At 40.4% G+C, this 25,802-nt stretch overlaps 1 protein-coding gene across 1 annotated transcript in view; it reads left to right on the top strand.

The window, feature by feature from the left end:
- LOC121560083 (bone morphogenetic protein receptor type-2-like) overlaps nucleotides 1–25,802 on the top strand; it is a gene marked incomplete at its 3' end in the record, with an annotated part of 129,182 nt that overhangs the window by 55,362 nt on the left and 48,018 nt on the right. Inside the window, exon 4 of the mRNA XM_045217934.1 lies at nucleotides 15,335–15,565. Within this exon, the coding sequence (XP_045073869.1) occupies nucleotides 15,335–15,565 (231 nt within the window). The remainder of the gene's footprint in view (nucleotides 1–15,334; nucleotides 15,566–25,802) is intronic.

Below are 25,802 nucleotides of genomic sequence, written 5' to 3'. Positions count from 1 at the left end.
TACAGCTGCACCATCGAGAGCATCCTGACTGGTTGCATCACCATCTGGTATGGCAACTGCTTGGCCTCCGACCGTAATGCGCTACAGAGGGTAGTGCGTACGGCCCAGTACATCACTGGGGCCAAGCTTCCTGCCATCCAGGACCTCTATACCAGGCCCTGTCAGAGGAAGGCCCTAAAAAATGTCAAAGACTCCACCCACCCTAGTCAAAGACTGTTCTCCCTGCTACCGCACGGCAAGCGGTACAAGAGCGCCAAGTCTCGGTCCAAAAGGCTTCTTAACAGCTTCTACCCCCAAGCCATAAGACTCCTGAACAGAAAATCATGTCCACCCGGACTATTTGCATTGCCCCCCCCATGATTTGATTTGATTCTCTGTGACATCACAGGGTAGGATTAAACTGTGATTTGCAAAAACATGGAACGAGTTTCTAGCCAGAGGGAGGGTATTTTCTTGCTCCCCACGACACCGCGAATCTCATAGTGTATGACAATCAATGTTTTTAAAATGTTTTAACTTTTGCTGATGTCATCGGGTAGAACTTTTTTACTTTATACTTTTTTTCCTCCAAAAGAGTAGAAATGTGCCTTTTTCACATACAGTATAGACACTGGAGTTGTGTTTTCACATACAGCTGGAGATAATGAAAGTGGAGTTGAGTTGACCTTTAAACTACTAGAGGTGAGACTAGAATGGCATAGTGTTATCACCTTACTAGTTTATAATGGCCTCTTAACGTGTTACTGTTATCACCTTACTAGTTTATAATGGCCTCTTAACGTGTTACTGTTACCACCTTACTAGTTTATAATGGATGGCCTCTTAACGTGTTACTGTTATCACCTTACTAGTTTATAATGGATGGCCTCTTAACGTGTTACTGTTACCACCTTACTAGTTTATAATGGATGGCCTCTTAACGTGTTACTGTTATCACCTTACTAGTTTATAATGGATGGCCTCTTAACGTGTTACTGTTATCACCTTACTAGTTAATAATGGATGGCCTCTTAACGTGTGACTGTTATCACCTTACTAGTTTATAATGGATGGCCTCTTAACGTGTTACTGTTATCACCTTACTAGTTTATAATGGATGGCCTCTTAACGTGTTACTGTTATCACCTTACTAGTTTATAATGGATGGCCTCTTAACGTGTTACTGTTATCACCTTACTAGTTTATAATGGATGGCCTCTTAACGTGTTACTGTTATCACCTTACTAGTTTATAATGGATGGCCTCTTAACGTGTTACTGTTATCACCTTACTAGTTTATAATGGATGGCCTCTTAACGTGTTACTGTTATCACCTTACTAGTTTATAATGGATGGCCTCTTAACGTGTTACTGTTATCACCTTACTAGTTTATAATGGATGGCCTCTTAACGTGTTACTGTTATCACCTTACTAGTTTATAATGGATGGCCTCTTAACGTGTTACTGTTATCACCTTACTAGTTTATAATGGATGGCCTCTTAACGTGTTACTGTTATCACCTTACTAGTTTATAATGGATGGCCTCTTAACGTGTTACTGTTATCACCTTACTAGTTTATAATGGATGGCCTCTTAACGTGTTACTGTTATCACCTTACTAGTTTATAATGGATGGCCTCTTAACGTGTTACTGTTATCACCTTACTAGTTAATAATGGATGGCCTCTTAACGTGTTACTGTTATCACCTTACTAGTTTATAATGGATGGCCTCTTAACGTGTTACTGTTACCACCTTACTAGTTTATAATGGATGGCCTCTTAACGTGTTACTGTTATCACCTTACTAGTTTATAATGGATGGCCTCTTAACGTGTTACTGTTATCACCTTACTAGTTTATAATGGATGGCCTCTTAACGTGTTACTGTTATCACCTTACTAGTTAATAATGGATGGCCTCTTAACGTGTTACTGTTATCACCTTACTAGTTTATAATGGATGGCCTCTTAACGTGTTACTGTTATCACCTTACTAGTTTATAATGGATGGCCTCTTAACGTGTTACCGTTACCACCTTACTAGTTTATAATGGATGGCCTCTTAACGTGTTACTGTTATCACCTTACTAGTTTATAATGGATGGCCTCTTAACGTGTTACTGTTATCACCTTACTAGTTTATAATGGATGGCCTCTTAACGTGTTACTGTTACCACCTTACTAGTTTATAATGGATGGCCTCTTAACGTGTTACTGTTATCACCTTACTAGTTTATAATGGATGGCCTCTTAACGTGTTACTGTTATCACCTTACTAGTTTATAATGGATGGCCTCTTAACGTGTTACTGTTACCACCTTACTAGTTTATAATGGATGGCCTCTTAACGTGTTACTGTTATCACCTTACTAGTTTATAATGGATGGCCTCTTAACGTGTTACTGTTATCACCTTACTAGTTTATAATGGATGGCCTCTTAACGTGTTACTGTTATCACCTTACTAGTTTATAATGGATGGCCTCTTAACGTGTTACTGTTATCACCTTACTAGTTTATAATGGATGGCCTCTTAACGTGTTACTGTTACCACCTTACTAGTTTATAATGGATGGCCTCTTAACGTGTTACTGTTATCACCTTACTAGTTAATAATGGATGGCCTCTTAACGTGTTACTGTTATCACCTTACTAGTTTATAATGGATGGCCTCTTAACGTGTTACTGTTATCACCTTACTAGTTTATAATGGATGGCCTCTTAACGTGTTACTGTTATCACCTTACTAGTTTATAATGGATGGCCTCTTAACGTGTTACTGTTATCACCTTACTAGTTTATAATGGATGGCCTCTTAACGTGTTACTGTTACCACCTTACTAGTTTATAATGGATGGCCTCTTAACGTGTTACTGTTATCACCTTACTAGTTAATAATGGATGGCCTCTTAACGTGTTACTGTTATCACCTTACTAGTTAATAATGGATGGCCTCTTAACGTGTTACTGTTACCACCTTACTAGTTTATAATGGATGGCCTCTTAACGTGTTACTGTTATCACCTTACTAGTTTATAATGGCCTCTTAACGTGTTACTGTTATCACCTTACTAGTTTATAATGGATGGCCTCTTAACGTGTTACTGTTATCACCTTACTAGTTTATAATGGATGGCCTCTTAACGTGTTACTGTTATCACCTTACTAGTTAATAATGGATGGCCTCTTAACGTGTTACTGTTATCACCTTACTAGTTAATAATGGATGGCCTCTTAACGTGTTACTGTTACCACCTTACTAGTTTATAATGGATGGCCTCTTAACGTGTTACTGTTATCACCTTACTAGTTTATAATGGCCTCTTAACGTGTTACTGTTATCACCTTACTAGTTAATAATGGATGGCCTCTTAACGTGTTACTGTTATCACCTTACTAGTTAATAATGGATGGCCTCTTAACGTGTTACTGTTATCACCTTACTAGTTTATAATGGATGGCCTCTTAACGTGTTACTGTTATCACCTTACTAGTTAATAATGGATGGCCTCTTAACGTGTTACTGTTATCACCTTACTAGTTTATAATGGATGGCCTCTTAACGTGTTACTGTTATCACCTTACTAGTTTATAATGGATGGCCTCTTAACGTGTTACTGTTATCACCTTACTAGTTTATAATGGATGGCCTCTTAACGTGTTACTGTTATCACCTTACTAGTTTATAATGGATGGCCTCTTAACGTGTTACTGTTATCACCTTACTAGTTAATAATGGATGGCCTCTTAACGTGTTACTGTTACCACCTTACTAGTTAATAATGGATGGCCTCTTAACGTGTTACTGTTATCACCTTACTAGTTAATAATGGATGGCCTCTTAACGTGTTACTGTTACCACCTTACTAGTTTATAATGGCCTCTTAACGTGTTACTGTTATCACCTTACTAGTTTATAATGGATGGCCTCTTAACGTGTTACTGTTACCACCTTAATAGTTTATAATGGATGGCCTCTTAACGTGTTACTGTTATCACCTTACTAGTTTATAATGGATGGCCTCTTAACGTGTTACTGTTATCACCTTACTAGTTTATAATGGATGGCCTCTTAACGTGTTACTGTTATCACCTTACTAGTTTATAATGGATGGCCTCTTAACGTGTTACTGTTACCACCTTACTAATTTATAATGGATGGCCTCTTAACGTGTTACTGTTATCACCTTACTAGTTTATAATGGATGGCCTCTTAACGTGTTACTGTTATCACCTTACTAGTTAATAATGGATGGCCTCTTAATGTGTTACTGTTATCACCTTACTAGTTAATAATGGATGGCCTCTTAACGTGTTACTGTTATCACCTTACTAGTTTATAATGGATGGCCTCTTAACGTGTTACTGTTATCACCTTACTAGTTAATAATGGATGGCCTCTTAACGTGTTACTGTTATCACCTTACTAGTTTATAATGGATGGCCTCTTAACGTGTTACTGTTATCACCTTACTAGTTTATAATGGATGGCCTCTTAACGTGTTACTGTTATCACCTTACTAGTTTATAATGGATGGCCTCTTAACGTGTTACTGTTATCACCTTACTAGTTAATAATGGATGGCCTCTTAACGTGTTACTGTTATCACCTTACTAGTTAATAATGGATGGCCTCTTAACGTGTTACTGTTACCACCTTACTAGTTTATAATGGATGGCCTCTTAACGTGTTACTGTTATCACCTTACTAGTTTATAATGGATGGCCTCTTAACGTGTTACTGTTACCACCTTACTAGTTTATAATGGATGGCCTCTTAACGTGTTACTGTTATCACCTTACTAGTTTATAATGGATGGCCTCTTAACGTGTTACTGTTACCACCTTACTAGTTTATAATGGATGGCCTCTTAACGTGTTACTGTTATCACCTTACTAGTTAATAATGGATGGCCTCTTAACGTGTTACTGTTATCACCTTACTAGTTTATAATGGATGGCCTCTTAACGTGTTACTGTTATCACCTTACTAGTTAATAATGGATGGCCTCTTAACGTGTTACTGTTATCACCTTACTAGTTTATAATGGATGGCCTCTTAACGTGTTACTGTTATCACCTTACTAGTTTATAATGGATGGCCTCTTAACGTGTTACTGTTATCACCTTACTAGTTTATAATGGATGGCCTCTTAACGTGTTACTGTTATCACCTTACTAGTTTATAATGGATGGCCTCTTAACGTGTTACTGTTATCACCTTACTAGTTAATAATGGATGGCCTCTTAACGTGTTACTGTTATCACCTTACTAGTTTATAATGGATGGCCTCTTAACGTGTTACTGTTATCACCTTACTAGTTAATAATGGATGGCCTCTTAACGTGTTACTGTTATCACCTTACTAGTTAATAATGGATGGCCTCTTAACGTGTTACTGTTACCACCTTACTAGTTTATAATGGATGGCCTCTTAACGTGTTACTGTTATCACCTTACTAGTTTATAATGGATGGCCTCTTAACGTGTTACTGTTATCACCTTACTAGTTTATAATGGATGGCCTCTTAACGTGTTACTGTTATCACCTTACTAGTTAATAATGGATGGCCTCTTAACGTGTTACTGTTACCACCTTACTAGTTTATAATGGATGGCCTCTTAACGTGTTACTGTTATCACCTTACTAGTTTATAATGGATGGCCTCTTAACGTGTTACTGTTACCACCTTACTAGTTAATAATGGATGGCCTCTTAACGTGTTACTGTTATCACCTTACTAGTTAATAATGGATGGCCTCTTAACGTGTTACTGTTATCACCTTACTAGTTTATAATGGATGGCCTCTTAACGTGTTACTGTTATCACCTTACTAGTTTATAATGGATGGCCTCTTAACGTGTTACTGTTACCACCTTACTAGTTTATAATGGATGGCCTCTTAACGTGTTACTGTTATCACCTTACTAGTTTATAATGGATGGCCTCTTAACGTGTTACTGTTATCACCTTACTAGTTTATAATGGATGGCCTCTTAACGTGTTACTGTTATCACCTTACTAGTTTATAATGGATGGCCTCTTAACGTGTTACTGTTATCACCTTACTAGTTAATAATGGATGGCCTCTTAACGTGTTACTGTTATCACCTTACTAGTTTATAATGGATGGCCTCTTAACGTGTTACTGTTATCACCTTACTAGTTTATAATGGATGGCCTCTTAACGTGTTACTGTTATCACCTTACTAGTTTATGATGGATGGCCTCTTAACGTGTTACTGTTACCACCTTACTAGTTTATAATGGATGGCCTCTTAACGTGTTACTGTTATCACCTTACTAGTTAATAATGGATGGCCTCTTAACGTGTTACTGTTATCACCTTACTAGTTTATAATGGATGGCCTCTTAACGTGTTACTGTTATCACCTTACTAGTTAATAATGGATGGCCTCTTAACGTGTTACTGTTATCACCTTACTAGTTTATAATGGATGGCCTCTTAACGTGTTACTGTTATCACCTTACTAGTTTATAATGGATGGCCTCTTAACGTGTTACTGTTATCACCTTACTAGTTTATAATGGATGGCCTCTTAACGTGTTACTGTTATCACCTTACTAGTTTATAATGGATGGCCTCTTAACGTGTTACTGTTATCACCTTACTAGTTAATAATGGATGGCCTCTTAACGTGTTACTGTTACCACCTTACTAGTTTATAATGGATGGCCTCTTAACGTGTTACTGTTACCACCTTACTAGTTTATAATGGATGGCCTCTTAACGTGTTACTGTTATCACCTTACTAGTTAATAATGGATGGCCTCTTAACGTGTTACTGTTATCACCTTACTAGTTTATAATGGATGGCCTCTTAACGTGTTACTGTTATCACCTTACTAGTTAATAATGGATGGCCTCTTAACGTGTTACTGTTATCACCTTACTAGTTTATAATGGATGGCCTCTTAACGTGTTACTGTTATCACCTTACTAGTTTATAATGGATGGCCTCTTAACGTGTTACTGTTATCACCTTACTAGTTTATAATGGATGGCCTCTTAACGTGTTACTGTTATCACCTTACTAGTTTATAATGGATGGCCTCTTAACGTGTTACTGTTACCACCTTACTAGTTTATAATGGATGGCCTCTTAACGTGTTACTGTTATCACCTTACTAGTTTATAATGGATGGCCTCTTAACGTGTTACTGTTATCACCTTACTAGTTTATAATGGATGGCCTCTTAACGTGTTACTGTTATCACCTTACTAGTTTATAATGGATGGCCTCTTAACGTGTTACTGTTATCACCTTACTAGTTAATAATGGATGGCCTCTTAACGTGTTACTGTTATCACCTTACTAGTTTATAATGGATGGCCTCTTAACGTGTTACTGTTATCACCTTACTAGTTTATAATGGATGGCCTCTTAACGTGTTACTGTTATCACCTTACTAGTTTATGATGGATGGCCTCTTAACGTGTTACTGTTACCACCTTACTAGTTTATAATGGATGGCCTCTTAACGTGTTACTGTTATCACCTTACTAGTTAATAATGGATGGCCTCTTAACGTGTTACTGTTATCACCTTACTAGTTTATAATGGATGGCCTCTTAACGTGTTACTGTTATCACCTTACTAGTTAATAATGGATGGCCTCTTAACGTGTTACTGTTATCACCTTACTAGTTTATAATGGATGGCCTCTTAACGTGTTACTGTTATCACCTTACTAGTTTATAATGGATGGCCTCTTAACGTGTTACTGTTATCACCTTACTAGTTTATAATGGATGGCCTCTTAACGTGTTACTGTTATCACCTTACTAGTTTATAATGGATGGCCTCTTAACGTGTTACTGTTATCACCTTACTAGTTAATAATGGATGGCCTCTTAACGTGTTACTGTTACCACCTTACTAGTTTATAATGGATGGCCTCTTAACGTGTTACTGTTACCACCTTACTAGTTTATAATGGATGGCCTCTTAACGTGTTACTGTTATCACCTTACTAGTTAATAATGGATGGCCTCTTAACGTGTTACTGTTATCACCTTACTAGTTTATAATGGATGGCCTCTTAACGTGTTACTGTTATCACCTTACTAGTTAATAATGGATGGCCTCTTAACGTGTTACTGTTATCACCTTACTAGTTTATAATGGATGGCCTCTTAACGTGTTACTGTTATCACCTTACTAGTTTATAATGGATGGCCTCTTAACGTGTTACTGTTATCACCTTACTAGTTTATAATGGATGGCCTCTTAACGTGTTACTGTTATCACCTTACTAGTTTATAATGGATGGCCTCTTAACGTGTTACTGTTATCACCTTACTAGTTAATAATGGATGGCCTCTTAACGTGTTACTGTTATCACCTTACTAGTTTATAATGGATGGCCTCTTAACGTGTTACTGTTATCACCTTACTAGTTAATAATGGATGGCCTCTTAACGTGTTACTGTTATCACCTTACTAGTTTATAATGGATGGCCTCTTAACGTGTTACTGTTATCACCTTACTAGTTTATAATGGATGGCCTCTTAACGTGTTACTGTTATCACCTTACTAGTTTATAATGGATGGCCTCTTAACGTGTTACTGTTATCACCTTACTAGTTTATAATGGATGGCCTCTTAACGTGTTACTGTTATCACCTTACTAGTTTATAATGGATGGCCTCTTAACGTGTTACTGTTATCACCTTACTAGTTTATAATGGATGGCCTCTTAACGTGTTACTGTTATCACCTTACTAGTTTATAATGGATGGCCTCTTAACGTGTTACTGTTATCACCTTACTAGTTTATAATGGATGGCCTCTTAACGTGTTACTGTTATCACCTTACTAGTTTATAATGGATGGCCTCTTAACGTGTTACTGTTATCACCTTACTAGTTTATAATGGATGGCCTCTTAACGTGTTACTGTTACCACCTTACTAGTTTATAATGGATGGCCTCTTAACGTGTTACTGTTATCACCTTACTAGTTTATAATGGATGGCCTCTTAACGTGTTACTGTTACCACCTTACTAGTTTATAATGGATGGCCTCTTAACGTGTTACTGTTATCACCTTACTAGTTTATAATGGATGGCCTCTTAACGTGTTACTGTTACCACCTTACTAGTTTATAATGGATGGCCTCTTAACGTGTTACTGTTATCACCTTACTAGTTAATAATGGATGGCCTCTTAACGTGTTACTGTTATCACCTTACTAGTTAATAATGGATGGCCTCTTAACGTGTTACTGTTACCACCTTACTAGTTTATAATGGATGGCCTCTTAACGTGTTACTGTTATCACCTTACTAGTTTATAATGGATGGCCTCTTAACGTGTTACTGTTACCACCTTACTAGTTTATAATGGATGGCCTCTTAACGTGTTACTGTTATCACCTTACTAGTTTATAATGGATGGCCTCTTAACGTGTTACTGTTATCACCTTACTAGTTAATAATGGATGGCCTCTTAACGTGTTACTGTTATCACCTTACTAGTTTATAATGGTGGCTTAACGTGTTACTGTTATCACCTTACTAGTTTATAATGGATGGCCTCTTAACGTGTTACTGTTATCACCTTACTAGTTTATAATGGATGGCCTCTTAACGTGTTACTGTTACCACCTTACTAGTTAATAATGGATGGCCTCTTAACGTGTTACTGTTATCACCTTACTAGTTTATAATGGATGGCCTCTTAACGTGTTACTGTTATCACCTTACTAGTTAATAATGGATGGCCTCTTAACGTGTTACTGTTATCACCTTACTAGTTAATAATGGATGGCCTCTTAACGTGTTACTGTTATCACCTTACTAGTTTATAATGGATGGCCTCTTAACGTGTTACTGTTATCACCTTACTAGTTTATAATGGCCTCTTAACGTGTTACTGTTATCACCTTACTAGTTTATAATGGATGGCCTCTTAACGTGTTACTGTTATCACCTTACTAGTTAATAATGGATGGCCTCTTAACGTGTTACTGTTATCACCTTACTAGTTTATAATGGATGGCCTCTTAACGTGTTACTGTTATCACCTTACTAGTTAATAATGGATGGCCTCTTAACGTGTTACTGTTATCACCTTACTAGTTAATAATGGATGGCCTCTTAACGTGTTACTGTTACCACCTTACTAGTTTATAATGGATGGCCTCTTAACGTGTTACTGTTATCACCTTACTAGTTTATAATGGCCTCTTAACGTGTTACTGTTATCACCTTACTAGTTTATAATGGATGGCCTCTTAACGTGTTACTGTTACCACCTTACTAGTTTATAATGGATGGCCTCTTAACGTGTTACTGTTATCACCTTACTAGTTTATAATGGATGGCCTCTTAACGTGTTACTGTTATCACCTTACTAGTTAATAATGGATGGCCTCTTAACGTGTTACTGTTATCACCTTACTAGTTTATAATGGATGGCCTCTTAACGTGTTACTGTTATCACCTTACTAGTTAATAATGGATGGCCTCTTAACGTGTTACTGTTATCACCTTACTAGTTTATAATGGATGGCCTCTTAACGTGTTACTGTTATCACCTTACTAGTTAATAATGGATGGCCTCTTAACGTGTTACTGTTATCACCTTACTAGTTTATAATGGATGGCCTCTTAACGTGTTACTGTTATCACCTTACTAGTTTATAATGGATGGCCTCTTAACGTGTTACTGTTATCACCTTACTAGTTAATAATGGATGGCCTCTTAACGTGTTACTGTTATCACCTTACTAGTTAATAATGGATGGCCTCTTAACGTGTTACTGTTACCACCTTACTAGTTTATAATGGATGGCCTCTTAACGTGTTACTGTTATCACCTTACTAGTTTATAATGGATGGCCTCTTAACGTGTTACTGTTATCACCTTACTAGTTTATAATGGATGGCCTCTTAACGTGTTACTGTTATCACCTTACTAGTTTATAATGGATGGCCTCTTAACGTGTTACTGTTATCACCTTACTAGTTAATAATGGATGGCCTCTTAACGTGTTACTGTTATCACCTTACTAGTTTATAATGGATGGCCTCTTAACGTGTTACTGTTATCACCTTACTAGTTTATAATGGATGGCCTCTTAACGTGTTACTGTTACCACCTTACTAGTTTATAATGGATGGCCTCTTAACGTGTTACTGTTATCACCTTACTAGTTTATAATGGATGGCCTCTTAACGTGTTACTGTTATCACCTTACTAGTTTATAATGGATGGCCTCTTAACGTGTTACTGTTATCACCTTACTAGTTTATAATGGATGGCCTCTTAACGTGTTACTGTTATCACCTTACTAGTTTATAATGGATGGCCTCTTAACGTGTTACTGTTATCACCTTACTAGTTAATAATGGATGGCCTCTTAACGTGTTACTGTTATCACCTTACTAGTTAATAATGGATGGCCTCTTAACGTGTTACTGTTACCACCTTACTAGTTAATAATGGATGGCCTCTTAACGTGTGACTGTTATCACCTTACTAGTTTATAATGGATGGCCTCTTAACGTGTTACTGTTATCACCTTACTAGTTTATAATGGATGGCCTCTTAACGTGTTACTGTTATCACCTTACTAGTTAATAATGGATGGCCTCTTAACGTGTTACTGTTATCACCTTACTAGTTAATAATGGATGGCCTCTTAACGTGTTACTGTTATCACCTTACTAGTTTATAATGGATGGCCTCTTAACGTGTTACTGTTATCACCTTACTAGTTTATAATGGATGGCCTCTTAACGTGTTACTGTTATCACCTTACTAGTTTATAATGGATGGCCTCTTAACGTGTTACTGTTATCACCTTACTAGTTTATAATGGATGGCCTCTTAACGTGTTACTGTTATCACCTTACTAGTTTATAATGGATGGCCTCTTAACGTGTTACTGTTATCACCTTACTAGTTTATAATGGATGGCCTCTTAACGTGTTACTGTTATCACCTTACTAGTTTATAATGGATGGCCTCTTAACGTGTTACTGTTATCACCTTACTAGTTTATAATGGATGGCCTCTTAACGTGTTACTGTTACCACCTTACTAGTTAATAATGGATGGCCTCTTAACGTGTTACTGTTATCACCTTACTAGTTAATAATGGATGGCCTCTTAACGTGTTACTGTTATCACCTTACTAGTTTATAATGGATGGCCTCTTAACGTGTTACTGTTATCACCTTACTAGTTTATAATGGATGGCCTCTTAACGTGTTACTGTTATCACCTTACTAGTTTATAATGGATGGCCTCTTAATGTGTTACTGTTATCACCTTACTAGTTAATAATGGATGGCCTCTTAACGTGTTACTGTTATCACCTTACTAGTTTATAATGGATGGCCTCTTAATGTGTTACTGTTATCACCTTACTAGTTAATAATGGATGGCCTCTTAACGTGTTACTGTTATCACCTTACTAGTTTATAATGGATGGCCTCTTAACGTGTTACTGTTATCACCTTACTAGTTAATAATGGATGGCCTCTTAACGTGTTACTGTTATCACCTTACTAGTTTATAATGGATGGCCTCTTAACGTGTTACTGTTATCACCTTACTAGTTTATAATGGATGGCCTCTTAACGTGTTACTGTTATCACCTTACTAGTTTATAATGGATGGCCTCTTAACGTGTTACTGTTATCACCTTACTAGTTTATAATGGATGGCCTCTTAACGTGTTACTGTTATCACCTTACTAGTTTATAATGGATGGCCTCTTAACGTGTTACTGTTATCACCTTACTAGTTTATAATGGATGGCCTCTTAACGTGTTACTGTTATCACCTTACTAGTTAATAATGGATGGCCTCTTAACGTGTTACTGTTATCACCTTACTAGTTTATAATGGATGGCCTCTTAACGTGTTACTGTTATCACCTTACTAGTTTATAATGGATGGCCTCTTAACGTGTTACTGTTACCACCTTACTAGTTAATAATGGATGGCCTCTTAACGTGTTACTGTTATCACCTTACTAGTTAATAATGGATGGCCTCTTAACGTGTTACTGTTATCACCTTACTAGTTTATAATGGATGGCCTCTTAACGTGTTACTGTTATCACCTTACTAGTTTATAATGGATGGCCTCTTAACGTGTTACTGTTATCACCTTACTAGTTTATAATGGATGGCCTCTTAATGTGTTACTGTTATCACCTTACTAGTTAATAATGGATGGCCTCTTAACGTGTTACTGTTATCACCTTACTAGTTTATAATGGATGGCCTCTTAATGTGTTACTGTTATCACCTTACTAGTTAATAATGGATGGCCTCTTAACGTGTTACTGTTATCACCTTACTAGTTTATAATGGATGGCCTCTTAACGTGTTACTGTTATCACCTTACTAGTTAATAATGGATGGCCTCTTAACGTGTTACTGTTATCACCTTACTAGTTTATAATGGATGGCCTCTTAACGTGTTACTGTTATCACCTTACTAGTTTATAATGGATGGCCTCTTAACGTGTTACTGTTACCACCTTACTAGTTAATAATGGATGGCCTCTTAACGTGTTACTGTTATCACCTTACTAGTTAATAATGGATGGCCTCTTAACGTGTTACTGTTATCACCTTACTAGTTTATAATGGATGGCCTCTTAACGTGTTACTGTTATCACCTTACTAGTTTATAATGGATGGCCTCTTAACGTGTTACTGTTATCACCTTACTAGTTTATAATGGATGGCCTCTTAATGTGTTACTGTTATCACCTTACTAGTTAATAATGGATGGCCTCTTAACGTGTTACTGTTATCACCTTACTAGTTTATAATGGATGGCCTCTTAATGTGTTACTGTTATCACCTTACTAGTTAATAATGGATGGCCTCTTAACGTGTTACTGTTATCACCTTACTAGTTTATAATGGATGGCCTCTTAACGTGTTACTGTTATCACCTTACTAGTTAATAATGGATGGCCTCTTAACGTGTTACTGTTATCACCTTACTAGTTTATAATGGATGGCCTCTTAACGTGTTACTGTTATCACCTTACTAGTTTATAATGGATGGCCTCTTAACGTGTTACTGTTATCACCTTACTAGTTTATAATGGATGGCCTCTTAACGTGTTACTGTTATCACCTTACTAGTTTATAATGGATGGCCTCTTAACGTGTTACTGTTATCACCTTACTAGTTTATAATGGATGGCCTCTTAACGTGTTACTGTTATCACCTTACTAGTTTATAATGGATGGCCTCTTAACGTGTTACTGTTATCACCTTACTAGTTAATAATGGATGGCCTCTTAACGTGTTACTGTTATCACCATACTAGTTTATAATGGATGGCCTCTTAACGTGTTACTGTTACCACCTTACTAGTTTATAATGGATGGCCTCTTAACGTGTTACTGTTATCACCTTACTAGTTTATAATGGATGGCCTCTTAACGTGTTACTGTTATCACCTTACTAGTTTATAATGGATGGCCTCTTAACGTGTTACTGTTACCACCTTACTAGTTTATAATGGATGGCCTCTTAACGTGTTACTGTTATCACCTTACTAGTTAATAATGGATGGCCTCTTAACGTGTTACTGTTATCACCTTACTAGTTTATAATGGATGGCCTCTTAACGTGTTACTGTTACCACCTTACTAGTTTATAATGGATGGCCTCTTAACGTGTTACTGTTATCACCTTACTAGTTTATAATGGATGGCCTCTTAACGAGTTACTGTTATCACCTTACTAGTTTATAATGGATGGCCTCTTAACGTGTTACTGTTATCACCTTACTAGTTTATAATGGATGGCCTCTTAACGTGTTACTGTTATCACCTTACTAGTTTATAATGGATGGCCTCTTAACGTGTTACTGTTATCACCTTACTAGTTTATAATGGATGGCCTCTTAACGTGTTACTGTTATCACCTTACTAGTTTATAATGGATGGCCTCTTAACGTGTTACTGTTATCACCTTACTAGTTTATAATGGATGGCCTCTTAACGTGTTACTGTTATCACCTTACTAGTTTATAATGGATGGCCTCTTAACGTGTTACTGTTATCACCTTACTAGTTTATAATGGATGGCCTCTTAACGTGTTACTGTTATCACCTTACTAGTTTATAATGGATGGCCTCTTAACGTGTTACTGTTATCACCTTACTAGTTTATAATGGATGGCCTCTTAACGTGTTACTGTTATCACCTTACTAGTTTATAATGGATGGCCTCTTAACGTGTGACTGTTACCACCTTACCGCTCTGCTTATGGAAATGACTGACACTGTCTCTCTCCCTCGCCCCCTCCCTCTCTCACTCTCTCTCTTCCTCCCTGACAGTTGATTGGTCGTGGGCGGTATGGCTCGGTGTATAAGGGTTCTCTAGACGAGCGTCCCGTGGCTGTCAAGGTGTTCACTTACCAGAACCGCCTGAACTTTGTTAACGAGCGAGCCATCTACCGTGTCCCCCTGTTGGAGCATGATAATATTGCACGATTCATCGTAGGAGACGAGAGACTCACAGCCGACGGACGCATAGAGTACCTACTGGTCATGGAATGTTACCCTCATGTGAGTACTGTACCTACTGGTCATGGAATGTTACCCTCATGTGAGTACTGTACCTACTGGTCATGGAATGTTACCCTCATGTGAGTACTGTACCTACTGGTCATGGAATGTTACCCTCATGTGAGTACTGTACCTACTGGTCATGGAATGTTACCCTCATGTGAGTACTGTACCTACTGGTCATGGAATGTTACCCTCATGTGAGTACTGTACCTACTGGTCATGGACTATTACCTTCATGTGAGTACTGTACCTACTGGTCATGGACTATTACCTTCATGTGAGTACTGTACCTACTGGTCATGGACTATTACCCTCATGTGAGTACTGTGCCTACTGGTCATGGACTATTACCCTCATGTGAGTACTGTGCCTACTCTGGCTTTCTGCCCTGTCTGACCGGTCTGGCTTTCTGACCTGTGCAACATGTTGCAGTTTTTTGTTTTGTGAAATCCACCTTGCCTTAGAGAGAATTAACGTGAAGAGACTGACAGCTTCTCTGATCCAGGTCATATCATTTATCAGGATCATTATAATGGATAAAAGAAATTGCCATAGAAACTAAAGTAAACAAATGAAAGTGCACATAGTTTGCTGTCATTTCAGCTGCTTGACGTGATCGTGTGTTAGCTGTAGTTGGCTAGCTAGCTAGCAAAGGAGAAGTAGCTAGCCTGCATGGCTTTTTTTGTTGTTGCTTAGAACGTCTTAGAACAACCTTTAGTCAGGAGTTATCACAATAATCCCCAGGTTCACATGCCTTATTGCTTAATTATAAAATACATAGACTATTGCTCTCACATGATCCCTACGTCTTAGAGCCTAGAAGTATCTAACTAAGGAAGGTTGTTCTGCAGCAATTAATCATCTGAAGCTCTCTTCCTCTCTCTCCATCCATCTCTTCCTCTCTCTCCATCATCTCTTCCTCTCTCTCCATCATCTCTTCTTCTCTCTCCATCATCTCTTCCTCTCTCATCATCTCTTCCTCTCTCTCCATCTATCTCTTCCTCTCTCTCCATCATCTCTTCCTCTCTCATCATCTCTTCCTCTCTCTCCATCCATCTCTTCCTCTCTCATCATCTCTTCCTCTCTCTCCATCCATCTCTTCCTCTCTCTCATCATCTCTTCCTCTCTCTCCATCTATCTCTTCCTCTCTCTCCATCATCTCTTCCTCTCTCATCATCTCTTCCTCTCTCTCCATCCATCTCTTCCTCTCTCATCATCTCTTCCTCTCTCTCCATCCATCTCTTCCTCTCTCTCCATCATCTCTTCCTCTCTCATCATCCCTTCCTCTCTCTCCATCCATCTCTTCTTCTCTCTCCATCCATCTCTTCTTCTCTCTCCATCCATCTCTTCCTCTCTCTCCATCCATCTCTTCCTCTCTCTCCATCCATCTCTTCCTCTCTCTCCATCCATCTCTTCCTCTCTCTCCATCCATCTCTTCCTCTCTCTCCATCATCTCTTCCTCTCTCATTATCTCTTCCTCTCTCTCCATCATCTCTTCCTCTCTCCATCATCTCTTCCTCTCTCTCCATCATCTCTTCCTCTCTCATCATCTCTTCTTCTCTCTCCATCCATCTCTTCCTCTCTCATTATCAATTCAATTTCAATTTCAATTCAATTTAAGGGCTTTATTGGCATGGGAAACGTGTGTTAACATTGCCAAAGCAAGTGAAGTAGATAGTAAACAAAAGTGAAATAAACAATAAATATTAACAGTAAACATTACACTCAGAAGTTTCAAAAGAATAAAGACATTTCAAATGTCATATTATGTATATATACAGTGTTGTAACAATGTGCAAATAGTTAAAGTACAAATGGGAAAATAAATAAACATAAATATGGGTTGTATTTACAATGGTGTTTGTTCTTCACTGGTTGCCCTTTTCTTGTGGCAACAGGTCACAAATCTTGCAGCTGTGATGGCACACTGTGGTTTTTCACCCAGTAGATAAGGGAGTTTATCAAAATTGGGTTTGTTTTCGAATTCTTTGTGGATCGCTGTAATCTGAGGGAAATATGTGTCTCTAATATGGTCATACATTTGGCAGGAGGTTAGGAAGTGCAGCTCAGTTTCCACCTCATTTTGTGGGCAGTGTGCACATAGCCTGTCTTCTCTTGAGAGCCAGGTCTGCCTACGGCGGCCTTTCTCAATAGCAAGGCTATGCTCACTGAGTCTGTACATAGTCAAAGCTTTCCTTAAGTTTGGGTCAGTCACAGTGGTCAAGTATTCTGCCACTGTGTACTCTCTGTTTAGGGCCAAATAGCATTCTAGTTTGCTCTGTTTTTTTGTTTGTTCTTTCCAATGTGTCAAGTAATTCTCTTTTTGTTTTCTCATGATTTGGTTGGGTCTAATTGTGTTGTTGTTGTTGTTGTTGTCCTGGGGCTGTGTGGGGTCTGTTTGTGTTTGTGAACAGAGCCCCAGGACAAGCTTACTTAGGGGACTCTTCTCCAAGTTCATCTCTCTGTAGGTGATGGCTTTGTTATGGAAGGTTTGGGAATCGCTTCCTTTTAAGTGGTTATAGAATTTAACGGCTCTTTTCTGGATTTTGATAATTAGCGGGTATTGGCCTAATTCTGCTCTGCATGCATTATTTGGTGTTTACGTTGTACACGGAGGATGTTTTTGCAGAATTCTGCATGCAGAGTCTCAATTTGGTGTTTGTCCCATTTTGTGAATTCTTGGTTGGTGAGCGGACCCCAGATCTCAGAACCATAAAGGGCAATGGGTTCTATAACTGATTCAAGTATTTTTAGCCAGATCCTAATTGGTATGTCAAATTTTATGTTCCTTTTGATGGCATAGAAGGCCCTTCTTGCCTTGTCTCTCAGATCGTTCACAGCTTTGTGGAAGTTACCTGTGGCGCTGATGTTTAGGCCGAGGTATGTATAGTTTTTTGTGTGCTCTAGGGCAACGGTGTCTAGATGGAATTTGTATTTGTGGTCCTGGCAACTGGACCTTTTTTGGAACACCATTATTTTTGTCTTACTGAGATTTACTGTCAGGGCCCAGGTCTGACAGAATCTGTGCAGAAGATCTAGGTGCTGCTGTAGGCCCTCCTTGGTTGGTGACAGAAGCACCAGATCGGTCAGCAAACAGAAGACATTTGACTTCAGATTCTAGTAGGGTGAGGCCGGGTGCTGCAGACTGTTCTAGTGCCCTCGCCAATTCGTTGATATATATGTTGAAGAGGGTGGGGCTTAAACTGCATCCCTGTCTCACCCCACGGCCCTGTGGAAAGAAATGTGTGTGTTTTTTGCCAATTTTAACCGCACACTTGTTGTTTGTGTACATGGATTTTATAATGTCGTATGTTTTTCCCCCAACCCCACTTTCCATCAATTTGTATAGCAGACCCTCATGCCAAATTGAGTCAAAAGCTTTTGAAATCAACAAAGCATGAGAAGACTTTGCCTTTGTTTTGGTTTGTTTGTTTGTCAATTAGGGTGTGCAGGGTGAATACGTGGTCTGTCGTACAGTAATTTGGTAAAAAGCCAATTTGACATTTGCTCAGTACATTGTTTTCACTGAGGAAATGAACTAGTCTGCTGTTAATGATAATGCAGAGGATTTTCCCAAGGTTGCTGTTGACGCATATCCCACGGTAGTTATTGGGGTCAAATTTGTCTCCACTTTTGTGGATTGGGGTGATCAGTCCTTGGTTCCAGATGTTGGGGAAGATGCCAGAGCTAAGGATGATGTTAAAGAGTTTAAGTATAGCTAATTGAAATTTGTGGTCTGTATATTTTATCATTTCATTGAGGATACCATCAACACCACAGGACTTTTTGGGTTGGAGGGTTTGTATTTTATCCTGTAGTTCATTCAATGTAATTGGAGAATCCAGTGGGTTCTGGTAGTCTTTAATAGTTGATTCTAAGATTTGCATTTGATCATGTATATTTTTTTGCTGTTTGTTCTCTGTTATAGGGCCAAAAAGATTGGAGAAGTGGTTTACCCATACATCTCCGTTTTGGATAGATAGCTCTTCGTGTTGTTGTTTGTTTAGTGTTTTCCAATTTTCCCAGAAGTGGTTAGAGTCTATGGATTCTTCAATTACATTGAGCTGATTTCTGACATGCTGTTCCTTCTTTTTCCGTAGTGTATTTCTGTATTGTTTTAGTGATTCACCATAGTGAAGGCGTAGGCTCAGGTTTTCTGGGTCTCTATGTTTTTGGTTGGATAGGTTTCTCAATTTCTTTCTTAGGTTTTTGCATTCTTCATCAAACCATTTATCACTGTTATTACTTTTCTTTGGTTTTCTGTTAGAGATTTTTAGATTTGATAGGGAAGCTGAGAGGTCAAATATACTGTTTAGGTTTTCTACTGCCAAGTTTACACCTTCACTATTACAGTGGAACGTTTTGTCCAGGAAGTTGTCTAGAATGGATTGAATTTGTTGTTTCCTAATTGTTTTTTGGTAGGTTTCAACACTACTTTCCTTCCATCTATAGCATTTCTTAATATTATTCAGTTCTTTTGGCTTTGATGCCTCATGATTGAGTATTGCTCTGTTCAAGTAGACTGTGATTTTGCTGTGGTCTGATAGGGGTGTCAGTGGGCTGACTGTGAACGCTCTGAGAGACTTTGGGTTGAGGTCAGTGATAAAGTAGTCTACAGTACTACTGCCAAGAGATGAGCTATAGGTGTACCTACCATAGGAGTCCCCTCGAAGCCTACCATTGACTATGTACATACCCAGTGTGCGACAGAGCTGCAGGAGTCGTGACCCATTTTTGTTGGTTATGTTGTCGTAGTTGTGCCTAGGGGGCATATGGGGGGAGGGAATGCTGTCACCTCCAGGTAGGTGTTTGTCCCCCTGTGTGCTGAGGGTGTCAGGTTCTTGTCCAGTTCTGGCATTTAGGTCGCCACAGACTAGTACATGTCCCTGGGTCTGGAAATTATTGATTTCCCCTCCAGGATGGAGAAACTGTCTTCATTAAAGTATGGGGATTCTAGTGGGGGGATATAGGTAGCACACAGGAGGACATTTTTCTCAGTTGAGATAATTTCCTTTTGAATTTCTAACCAAATGTAAAATGTTCCTGTTTTGATTAATTTAATAGAGTGAGTTAGGTCTGCTCTATACCAAATTAGCATACCCCTGAGTCCCTTCCCTGTTTCACACCTGGTAGTTTGGTGGATGGGACTACCAGCTCTCTGTAACCTAGAGGGCAACCAGTGGGTCCGTCTCCTCTATACCATGTTTCTTGTAGGATGACAATGTCTGTATTTCCGATTTCTTTGGTGAAGTCCAGATTCCTGCTCTTTAGGCCAAAGGCAGATGACCTCAGGCCTTGGATATTCCAGGATGAAATAGTGAAGGCTTTGTGTTCCATAAAGTGTCTAATGTTGTTGGTTGTGTGGTTTGGCCTCAGGCCAGTAATTGTGAGCAGAGCCTGCTGAGCATCTGGTACATGCCATTGGCTTGGGCTAGTGTAAGAGTGGGTGTTGGGCCTGTTTGCCTGCTCACGGCCTGGGCGTATGTGTGACTTTCATGTTGAGGCCCTCTTTGCGGGGGTGGGGGGCTTGGGGTGGGTAGGAGGGGCATAGGTCTGACCTGAGGGGGCCTAAATGGGGTGTGGGCATGGTTGACTTGGGGGGGAGTTAATTGGTTGGGGTGGGGGTGTAGATGTGGTTGATGGTGCTGTGGTCTGGATGTAGGTCCTCTCTGCGGGGGTCCTCTATGTGTAGGTCCTGGGGGGGGTCCCGCAGGTCTGGGAGAGTGTCTCGCTGATCTGGGCGGGGTGTCTGTTGATCTGTTGCTCCTGTGTGAGGTGTTGGGTCTGCGGTTGAGGGCGATATCCTTTAGGGTCCGGGCGAAGGTGGGCACTGCTGCCTTGTATAGGTGGACCTGGTCGTAAAGGCTGTTCACGTCCAGGGTGGAGTGGTGGGCCAGGGAAGACATTTGGTTTTGATGCACAGTCACAGGAAATACTTGCGTTTACCCGCTGTATGGTAGCAGGGTGGAAGTCTTTTCGTGGTAACAGGGTTGAGATAACCACTTGTGCGTTGGGGAAAGTAGAAGAAGCTTTTTCTATCACGCCCTTGAGTGATGTGGCCACCCTTTCCTGCTGTGTTCTCAGGTCGTTTGTGCCTGTGTGTATTATTATGTGGCTGGGTGATCCTAGTCGGTCCTTAGACAGAAGGTCTAGGGGGCGCTGGGTGTTTGGACACCAGAGTTTAGACACTGTGTGTTTTGGAAAAAGTTTATTTTCTTGTATGTATTTCCCGTTTGAGTCCATAAGGAGTACAATCTGTGGCTTGTGTATGTCCTCAGTGGGTGTGGGGGGGTCGTCATGAGGGCTATCAGGGTGTCTGCCTGGGGGGTTGCTCAGAGGGGTTGGGGTCCCCAGGGCTTGGGGTTCTTCATTTGTTTGTCTGGGTGTGATGTCGAGGCTATGGTCAGGGTCTAGGGTGTACTGTTCTGCTGCGGTGTCGAGACTTTGGCCAGGATCTGAGGTGGGCTGTTCTCTAATGGGTTGTTCAATGTCACCCGTCATCGTTCTCACCTTCTCCTCCAGCACTCTGATCCTCTCCTCTAGTGCTCTGTTCTTCTCCTGCTCCTGCTCTTTCTCCTGTTGATGTTGTCTCACCACAGTCCAGAGTGCAGACATGTCTCTCTCCACCTGCAGCTCTCCAGGTCTAGTTAAGGGGGTGTTGTTGTGCTGGACTGTTGTCTGGGTCTGTGCTGACTGGAGTGTGTTCACCTGTTGTTCCAGCTCCACCTGCCTTACCTCCAGCTGGGTGAATTTATCCTTCATTTCAATGAGGGAGTAGTACTCTGTGCTGGGAAGTTGACTTTCTGCTTGGGGTTGCTCTGTGGGGTTATTTAATGAAGAGGTCTGGTCTGACCCGCTCGGGGTAGGGGTATCTTTCTCAAGGGACAGCTTCTCCTGCTGAGCTATTTCTTTGATTAGGTGAAAGTCCAGCTGGAACTGTTTGGTGTTGCCTTGAACCAAAACGGTTCCAGATTTATAGAGATTAATATTAGACGACTCAGAGTCCTCGTTGTCCAGTATCCTGAGTTTCCACCCGTCGCTAACACCCCCCTCTTAACAGAGGGGTAGTGTGCTAGTATAGCACTGTGCCATGCCAGGGGATGGTCTGTGTGGAAGATAAGGTTGCTTATGTTCCCATTTTTATACAAATCAGCAAAAAGTGTCTCGTGCTTCCCCAAAATAAGTTTCAATTTGTACTCTTTTCGTGTCTTGTCGTTTTTTACATTCAGAGGGTACTGTATTTTAATGACCTCTGAACAGTGGGGGGGTGCTTCTAAGGCCTCTTCTAAGGCCTCTAGTTGGGGTAGACTGTACGACTCTCCTGCCATTGTTGGGCTCAAGGGCTCCTCTCACTTCACACGTCAGTGCTAATTGAAATTGTATCTCTTTGTAGCAAGCTTAAGCGTGGTAGCCTTAGAATTCAGTCCTTATAATATAAAATATATCATTGTAATGAATTTTTCTTCTTGGTTTTTGAAAGTGAAAAATAGCTTCATACTAAACATTACTCACTCAGTTTCAGGTTGGATGGTGTTTTCAGGTTTCTGTTTGTTTTCCAGAGCATTTGCTGTATAGTTTGAGAATAGTAATCCTTGGTAGTAGAAAGCTTTCCAGGTAATTCCGTCCAAAATCAGGTTGTAGGTTTGGAGTTTTGGTTTGGAATAAAGGTTATGTTGTGGAGGGTAGCATCCTGTATATGTCCCTGCCAAAAAATCCTACTTTATCTAACTCTAAATCTATATTTTTTGTTAAAAATGCAGGAGCTATGTCTTTGAGCTCTCTCTCTCTCTCTCTCTCTCTGTCTTCCTCTCTCTCCAGCCATCTCTCTCTCCATCCATCTCTTCCTCTCTCTCCATCCATCTCTTCCTCTCTCTCCATCATCTCTTCCTCTCTCTCCATCCATCTCTTCCTCTCTCTCCATCCATCTCTTCCTCTCTCTCATCATCTCTTCCTCTCTCTCCATCTCTTCCTCTCTCTCCATCCATCTCTTCTTCTCTCTCCATCCATCTCTTCCTCTCTCTCCATCCATCTCTTCCTCTCTCTCCATCCATCTCTTCCTCTCTCTCCATCCATCTCTTCCTCTCTCTCCATCATCTCTTCCTCTCTCATTATCTCTTCCTCTCTCTCCATCCATCTCTTCCTCTCTCTCCATCCATCTCTTCCTCTCTCTCCATCATCTCTTCCTCTCTCATCATCTCTTCCTCTCTCTCCATCCATCTCTTCTTCTCTCTCCATCATCTCTTCCTCTCTCATCATCTCTTCCTCTCTCTCCATCCATCTCTTCCTCTCTCTCCATCATCTCTTCCTCTCTCATTATCTCTTCCTCTCTCTCCATCATCTCTTCCTCTCTCTCCATCATCTCTTCCTCTCTCATCATCTCTTCCTCTCTCTCCATCCATCTCTTCCTCTCTCTCCATCCATCTCTTCCTCTCTCTCCATCCATCTCTTCCTCTCTCTCCATCCATCTCTTCCTCTCTCTCCATCCATCTCTCTCTCCATCCATCTCTCTCTCCATCCATCTCTTCCTCTCTCTCTCCATCCATCTCTTCCTCTCTCTCCATCCATCTCTTCCTCTCTCTCCATCCATCTCTTCCTCTCTCTCCATCCATCTCTTCCTCTCTCTCCATCCATCTCTTCCTCTCTCTCCATCCATCTCTTCCTCTCTCCATCCATCTCTTCCTCTCTCTCCATCCATCTCTTCCTCTCTCTCCATCCATCTCTTCCTCTCTCTCCATCCATCTCTCTCTCCATCCATCTCTTCCTCTCTCTCCATCCATCTCTCTCTCCATCCATCTCTTCCTCTCTCTCCATCCATCTCTCTCTCTCTCTCCATCCATCTCTCTCTCCATCCATCTCTTCCTCTCTCTCCATCTCTTCCTCTCTCTCCATCCATCTTCCTCTCCATCCATCTCTTCCTCTCTCTCTCCATCCATCTCTCTCTCCATCCATCTCTTCCTCTCTCTCCATCCATCTCTTCCTCTCTCTCCATCCATCTCTTCCTCTCTCTCCATCCATCTCTTCCTCTCTCTCCATCCATCTCTTCCTCTCTCTTCATCCATCTCTTCCTCTCTCTCCATCCATCTCTCTCTCCATCCATCTCTTCCTCTCTCTCCATCCATCTCTTCCTCTCTCTCCATCCATCTCTTCCTCTCTCTCCATCCATCTCTTCCTCTCTCTCCATCCATCTCTTCCTCTCTCTCCATCCATCTCTTCCTCTCTCTCCATCCATCTCTTCCTCTCTCTCCATCCATCTCTTCCTCTCTCTCTCCATCCATCTCTCTCTCCATCCATCTCTTCCTCTCTCTCCATCCATCTCTTCCTCTCTCTCCATCCATCTCTTCCTCTCTCTCTCCATCCATCTCTTCCTCTCTCTCCATCCATCTCTTCCTCTCTCTCCATCCATCTTCCTCTCCATCCATCTCTTCCTCTCTCTCTCCATCCATCTCTTCCTCTCTCTCTCCATCCATCTCTTCCTCTCTCTGTCCATCCATCTCTTCCTCTCTCTCCATCCATCTCTTCCTCTCTCTCCATCCATCTCTTCCTCTCTCTCCATCCATCTCTCTCTCCATCCATCTCTTCCTCTCTCTCCATCCATCTCTTCCTCTCTCTCCATCCATCTCTTCCTCTCTCTCCATCCATCTCTTCCTCTCTCTCATCCATCTCTTCCTCTCTCTCCATCCATCTCTTCCTCTCTCTCCATCCATCTCTTCCTCTCTCTTCATCCATCTCTCTCTCCATCCATCTCTTCCTCTCTCTCCATCCATCTCTTCCTCTCTCTCCATCCATCTCTTCCTCTCTCTCCATCCATCTCTTCCTCTCTCTCCATCCATCTCTTCCTCTCTCTCCATCCATCTCTTCCTCTCTCTCCATCCATCTCTTCCTCTCTCTCCATCCATCTCTTCCTCTCTCTCTCCATCCATCTCTCTCTCCATCCATCTCTTCCTCTCTCTCCATCCATCTCTTCCTCTCTCTCTCCATCCATCTCTTCCTCTCTCTCCATCCATCTTCCTCTCCATCCATCTCTTCCTCTCTCTCTCCATCCATCTCTTCCTCTCTCTCTCCATCCATCTCTCTCTCCATCCATCTCTTCCTCTCTCTCCATCCATCTCTTCCTCTCTCTCCATCCATCTCTCTCTCCATCCATCTCTCTCTCCATCCATCTCTTCCTCTCTCTCCATCCATCTCTTCCTCTCTCTCCATCCATCTCTCTCTCCATCCATCTCTTCCTCTCTCT

Source organism: Coregonus clupeaformis, unplaced genomic scaffold (genome assembly GCF_020615455.1).
Source record: "Coregonus clupeaformis isolate EN_2021a unplaced genomic scaffold, ASM2061545v1 scaf1275, whole genome shotgun sequence".
In the NCBI taxonomy this organism is placed as follows: Eukaryota; Metazoa; Chordata; class Actinopteri; order Salmoniformes; family Salmonidae; genus Coregonus; species Coregonus clupeaformis.
This window is presented reverse-complemented; position numbering and strand designations above follow the sequence as displayed.